Below are 6,602 nucleotides of genomic sequence, written 5' to 3'. Positions count from 1 at the left end.
GTAGACCACAACCTTGAACCTCAGTGCAGTTGAGCAGTGCAAGCATATATTTTCTGTTGTTTTAAAATAATGTGACAACGCATGCCACAACTGAATACTGGTTCCCAACCAACATTTGAGACCATGTCTGAGGTGCCACTCATGCTCTGCTGAAAAGAGCAGTTTTGAGGCACAGTCTTCGAGGCTTGGGTAGAAGCCATTCCTCTCCTCCCTTCAAAGTAGGCCCCACACCCCATGGACGGAGGGGGCATGAGCCTGACCAGAGGCCAGGAGCCAAGGGAGAAATGAAGCAGGAACCCAGGGAAGGGCCTGTATCTCATTCCTCAGTTCTGGCCCTGTACACAGTGAAGACCCACCAAGCAGCCAGAAACTGGAAGCAGAGAGGCAGGCAGATAAAGCCTTGTCTTTTATTGAATGAGTGATCTACGCAACTGCTGAGGCCACTATGTACAGAGAAGAAAAGGAGAACTTCATTTCTTGGTCTCTTCCTCCTTGGACAGAGTCTTGATGATTTCCTCCTTCTTGGCCTGGAGCCGCTCCTCACGGCGCTTGCGGGCTTCCTTGGTCTTAGACCTGCGGGCCTCAGCCTGGTCCCTGGGTAATGGAAGAGAGAAGACGGGTGAGCTGCTGGGGACACCAAGAGCTCCTGCTTCAACTAGCCAATAAGTCCCCACACCACCCTGACATTGATGGTAGGTGGTATGTGGGTATGTACAGGACAGAGCAGCATACACCTCTAACACAACAACTGTATTCTGGACAGACTGCATGTAAGTCGAGATTAGACATCAGCACATTTTAAATGTCTCAGAACTTGCCCCTGTGACAGACACCAATTCCTAAAGAAACTTACGCCAGAAGCTTCTTGCGAGCCTTGTCTGCCTTCAGCTTGTGGATATGTTCCATGAGAATCCTCTTGTTTTTGAACACATTACCCTTCACTTTCAGGTACAGGCTGTGATACCTGTAGCGTACAAGGATTAGAGGTTCTGGTCAGCAATGGGACCAACACTGAGGTTGGCCTGTGATCTGCTCCTCTACACAAGGCCCCTAAGCATGTAGGGTTCCTCTCCTCTCTTCTTGCTGCAGGGACTTCTTTCCCCCAAACTAGGACTTTTTGTGCAATTTCTAGACAGAAGAGCTCACCTGGCAGATAAACTTAATTCTTGGGCTGTCCTGATGGTGTATGTGAGCAGAACAGGACAGAACGGGAAGAACTTTCTTAGAAAATACCAAGACACACGGCTCTCTCCCCAAGGCCAATGAGACAGAGCTTGTGTATCTGTGCAAAGAACAAGCCATCGAAACAACAATGGGTCTTGGTGGGTCCGAGAGAAGGTACTTACATATGGCGGTCAATCTTCTTAGATTCACGGTATCTTCTGAGCAGCCGACGCAGAATTCTCATCCTCCTCATCCAGGTTACCTTCTCGGGCATTCGAGCATTGGCAGTACCCTTTCGCTTACCTACGAGGAAGATGAGTCAGGCTCCCTGTAGTGCATCTGGGTTACTAGAGCCAGCTGACTGGTCACAACGATAGCTACCAATTTCTGAAACACTTTATAACTCTTTGGGTCATGTGCCAAGAGTGTACCTCACTTTAAGTAGCTTTATTTCCACTTTACGGATGATGATCCCAAGTATTTAATTTCTTTCATTTACTCAATTTTTAAGGAAGCACAAACAAGGCAATTATTCCCCATTCACTCCACAGAATGTGGATATGACAGGGCATGCACCAAGGCAGCACGGTAAGCTGGAAGGGCTTTAAAAAGGCGATGTGACCGTCATCTCCCTAGGTCATCCTGAGCCTAGAAAGCGGTTTTAGGATTTATTGGACATTTCCCAAGCATCCAGTAGAATGGATGGGTAGGGTACGGGGGTACAGGTGCTCAATAAATGTGACCTCTTTCTACCAAGACCTTCAACTCCAACACCAGTGCCAACTTTCTGATTTGCAGAGAGAAAAACACACCAAGTATCATGGAGTAGGAAAAGGGCTCAAAATGAGTCAGAATGGGAAAGGTTTCTGAATATATCCTAGTCTAGACTTAATCATTTATCATTCCCTAAGTCTTGGAGAAAAGGGAAGAATGTACTTACCTATGCCCATATGCCTGCCCTTCCGGCGAGCCAAGGTGTTTTTTCGGCATCGAGCCCGGGAATGGACTGTCACAGGCTTCCGGATAATCAGCCCATCTTTGATCAGTTTCCGGATCTGCTGACCTGGGAAACCACAATGCACCTGGTCAGTCAGGTGGCGCCTAGCCCCAAGTACACCAGTCACAACGCAGAGTCCAAACAGGACATGCCAGAGACGCTGCCCACATCCCTGGTTTTCAAAAATGGTGGGAATTGGGGAACTTCTATTTCTTTCTTAAAAAACAAAACACAGCAGCAACAACAGAAAACCTCTACCCTTTTAGATGTTTTACAGCACACTCCAAATATACATATTTGGGGATATGTGATCAAAATAGCACACAAATACGGCCTAGTCCTTCAGATCCTGTTTCACCTATTAGCTACCAGTCTAAAATAAGGACTTTTTGAGCACACATTACAATACCACAAACCCAAACAGGTAAAGGATTTCCCTGATATTCACAGATTCCTGCTTGACCAAACTTTCATCAGGTTCCTGAAGCTTCTCTTAGGCCCATCTGTACGCTTCCTTGTAAATTCTAGTTTTAGTAAAAAACTCTGCTTAAGTTAGTTAAGCAGAAGCCCCTACCCTTGATAACTGACCACCCAGGCCAGAATCCCCCTTACCCCTGTTTCCTTAGTAATTTTCTTTTTTAAAAAATAAACAATTAAGACAATGTTGTGTTAATTTCTGCTGAGTGATTCAGTTATACACATATATACATTCTTTATATATTTATATATTCTTTTCCATTATAGTTTATCGCCCTCTTATTAATTTTCCATCCACGGATCCCCTAAACCATGCTCCTTGGCCCACGCTATATTCTGACTTGAGTTCAATCTCTCTCCCCCAAAGTAAAATCCCATTGGTCCCTGTAACTACTGCAATTGTTCTGAATAAAGTCTGCCTTACAATTTTAAACAATGTCATTGAATACTTTTTCCCTGTAACAATATTATGTTGAAGTAATGTGGGCATGTTGATGTTATCTGCAGGACTGACACTGTCTTACTCCTTTGAATTATATGCAAACAGGTCTCTAATAAAGTCTGAGGCCCCAGGTCTTTCCAATTCATCATTTCATCGGCCATCTCTACCCCGCCCCAGTCCTTGTACTGTCTCTTCACAAATCCTTCTCACAGCCATAAAACAGAATATCCACTCTAGCGATATTTATTAATATAACATCGGGTGGTTCCATTAACTTCCATCTTGTCATTCTGGCAAGTGGCAGGAAGAGAACATCTGGCATTCCATATTTCTGTGACTCCTCCATTTTATAAACCACCCCCCAAACTATGAGCTCTCCTAGGTCTGTTAACAGTCAACACAATCGTGTCAACTTTCATTGCACAAAGGATGAGAAAGGGGTAGGATGAAGAAGGAACTTAGACCCCAAGAACTCACGGGAGTTGGCATTGGCGATTTCATTAGTCTCATTGGGGTCCAACCAGACCTTCTTTTTGCCACAGCGGAGGACACTGGAGGCAAGCCTCTTCTGAAGCCTGAGCATACTGCGACAAACAGAAAACACTATCAGGCCCTGGAAACCATTCCTGGGCAAGAATGAGCATCCCCAACAAGACCTGCCCTTCCAAGTCTTCTAATGTCGTGAAACATGGCGGGGGGAGGTGCATGTGTATATGCACTTAGTGCTAAAGACAAACACGTCCCCCCAGACTTCGGCCACCCACGACGCAGCCCCAGGTTAATAATCTTCCCTATACCAAGACCTTTGTAAAGCTTTGCCTGTGCGTTCCTGTAGGCGAACAGCCCACCCTGGGATGTCGACAACCTCTAGGTTATGTCTTATTCTGTGTCTCAGTTTTCTCCTCTGGAAAATGAGACTAACGGATACAATTGGAATGAAGATGGGGCTTATGCCCTTTCTGGTACCCAACACTAAAAACAAGTGTTTAACGTGAAGAATCCGAGGCCAGTGGGCCTGATGTGCTAGTTAATCTAGTCCTTTGCTTCTTGGGCTCTTTTTCCCTTTCTTATCCCAGTAATAAAGTCGGAGGCTTGGGGCCTACTCGCGACCTGTCTTACGTCACATGGAAGCAGAGATCTGCTCGGAGCCATAGATCGGCCCAGTGAGTAAGGGGGCCACAACCCAGTCCCCGCCGCCGCCTTTCCTCTGCCCGCGTGGGTCTCCTCAGACACACGTGGGGCGCGAAGCCCACCTTTCTCCCGTCCTAGAGTTCCGGGAACGCTCCCCCACCCCCTCCTCTCGAGGCTGGGAGCTAGTGTGCTCCGGCCTATCCCAAGCTCCGGGACGCGCCGCTTCAGGGCCGCCTCCACCCCGTCTCTTCCAGCACGGGCTGCGGTACACAGCCCCGCAGTGCGGCCGCAGCCAGAATCAATCAATATCAGAGACCCGAGAGCCCTTACCTCATGGCTGCGACCGCAGGGGCCAAAGGAAAGAGCTTGCTCTCCCCAGGCTCCTCCCATTATCTGTGAAGGGGAGAGCCCACCCCCCGCTCCGCTTTCGCCCGTATTCCCCTCCGGTCCTTTAATCTTCCGCCACCCTAAACTTACTTATATATTCTGTTAATACCCGGGATAACAGAAGTCTAATATCAGGAATCGGTTTTAAACTTTAAAACATAGAAAATATCTCCCTTCGGCATGGCAAAGTGGTATAGTCCGACTTCCTATTAAGCATGCGCAGCAATGGTACCTGATCACGTGGGCAGTGGAAGCCGGAAGTCAGCTGGATTGCGCAGGCGGGATAAAGTAGTTTGACTAGAGCGGCCCACTCCTCCCAGGCATACTGGATTCTATGGAAGGATGATTTATCAGCGGGAAAAAAATGAAGCAAGAGAGAGTAATAAGGGCAGATATCAGACAAAAGCAACCTTTTATTCACTCTTCCGGTAATTGGCAGCCTCTGGAGTGCAGAATAGATCACCAAAGACATAAGTGTATGTTTTTGAGCCACTGCGCCTCTAAATCTCTCAGTGCCTCAGTTTTCTCTTATGTATAGTGTACCTAGTTCTAATATATCCGTCGTCTAGTTGTGAAAATCACATGAGTTGACGTTTGCAACTTGCAAAAGAAGGCATTAAGACAAGCTCCTTGATGGCGGGAACCAGTCTTTGGTTTGGCTCACGCTGTATTCCAGTGGCCATGGAGCTCTGCAGGTAGTAAGCACTTGAGAAATGGCGAGTGAGTGAATGAATAGTTGCGAAAGTCTAAAAAAGAAAAATCGAATGACAGGCCCTCTCATAGTTATTTCCTCTTGCTCTGGAGCATCCAAGGCAAAAAACCAAGGAGAACATTCCAGGGTCCAAGAAACGTTGATCTGAGCTCTGGCTCCAACTCCTTGCTTCGCTCCAGCTGATAATCCTGTATCTATCATCTGAACTTTTCCTGGCTGCTAAATAGAGCTGAGAAGGTCAAAAAGAGGAAGGGAAGGGAATTCCCTGGCGGTCTAGTGATTAGGACTCCGTGCTTTCACTGTCAAGGGCCCGGGTTCGATCTCTGCTCGGGGGAACTAAGATCCCACAAGTCGTGCGGTGCGCCCCCACCCCCCAAAATAAAATTAAAAAGAGGAAGGGATGCAAAATTTATGCCACTTCCTCACAAGTAGTGTCATTGCCATTTTACAGCTGAGGTAGCAAAAATTGAAAATCTAGGTCTTTCTGACTACAAAACCCATGCCTTCTCTGTCATGCCAGGCTCTCCTGTGCCCAAGGGGAAGATGGGAGCCCTGCTCAGTATTGGCTCTTGGGGCTGGCCATCACTTGTTGCAAAACCCAGGGTAAAAAGGAGTCAGTGTGTTCACAGTCTCCCCTCCAGCAGAACATAGCATGTTGCCTTATTTTTTTTTTTACTTTTGGCTGCACTGGCTTAACGGGATTTTAGTTCCCCAGACCAGGGACTGAACCCAGGCCCTAGGCAGTGAAAGGGCAGAGTCCTAACCACTGGACTGCCAGGGAATTCCCAGGTTGGCTTACTTTAGGGTCTTTGAACCTGCACAAATCTTCTTCATTCTACTTCTCATCTCTCCTCTTTGTGGAGCCCTGGAAGGGGTCATACAAGGAGGTAAGTTTTTCCTGTCATGATTGACCCCTGCACAGCACCTTACAGCATCTCCAAACACCCCAGCAATCCATCATTTAATTTCATTTCCCTCTTCTTCCCAGTAATCCCAGGTGACAAAGACACCACAGTACCGGCAAACCCATTTTACAGGAGAGGTGTGCTGATCCGTCCAGGGCCACCACCACAAAGAGCCTGAACCAAGTTGGCACTAAGGTCTCTTGCCAGAATCCCCTACTCTTTTTCTCTCCATAGATCATGGTGGGTGGGGTTCAAGCCTTGGGTATCTGTCCCCAATTCAAGGATGAAGCGGGAGCAATTCTAGGTCAAAAGTCATTAGATCTGGGAGTTTCCTGGTGGCCTAGTGGTTAGGATTCAGAGCTTTCACTGCGGAGGCCCGGGTTTGAT

The 6,602-nt window shown here is 47.4% G+C and overlaps 1 protein-coding gene across 1 annotated transcript; it reads right to left on the bottom strand.

Moving 5' to 3' along the window:
- Positions 1 to 383: 383 nt before the first annotated feature.
- RPL19 (ribosomal protein L19) lies at positions 384 to 4,582 on the bottom strand. Its single transcript, XM_079905714.1, has 6 exons — positions 4,542 to 4,582; positions 3,558 to 3,664; positions 2,105 to 2,227; positions 1,347 to 1,467; positions 854 to 964; positions 384 to 594 (listed from the first exon to the last, which is right to left on the bottom strand). Exons 1-6 carry the CDS (start codon positions 4,544 to 4,546, stop codon positions 471 to 473), a joined length of 591 nt encoding a protein of 196 aa, XP_079761840.1. The 5' UTR covers positions 4,547 to 4,582; the 3' UTR covers positions 384 to 470.
- Between the last annotated feature and the right edge of the window lie 2,020 nt (positions 4,583 to 6,602).

Source organism: Stenella coeruleoalba (genome assembly GCF_951394435.1).
Source record: "Stenella coeruleoalba genome assembly, chromosome: 19".
NCBI classification, from domain to species: domain Eukaryota; kingdom Metazoa; phylum Chordata; class Mammalia; order Artiodactyla; family Delphinidae; genus Stenella; species Stenella coeruleoalba.
The sequence above is the reverse complement of the archived record's forward strand: the minus strand, read 5'-3'. Positions and strand labels throughout refer to the sequence as shown.

Coding starts and splice junctions, on each gene's coding strand:
- RPL19 (XM_079905714.1), bottom strand. Junction 965..1,346: donor AAGAAGATTGACCGCCATAT/GTAAGTACCTTC, acceptor TGTACGCTACAG/GTATCACAGCCTGTACCTGA. Junction 595..853: donor GCTCGCAAGAAGCTTCTGGC/GTAAGTTTCTTT, acceptor TCCATTACCCAG/GGACCAGGCTGAGGCCCGCA.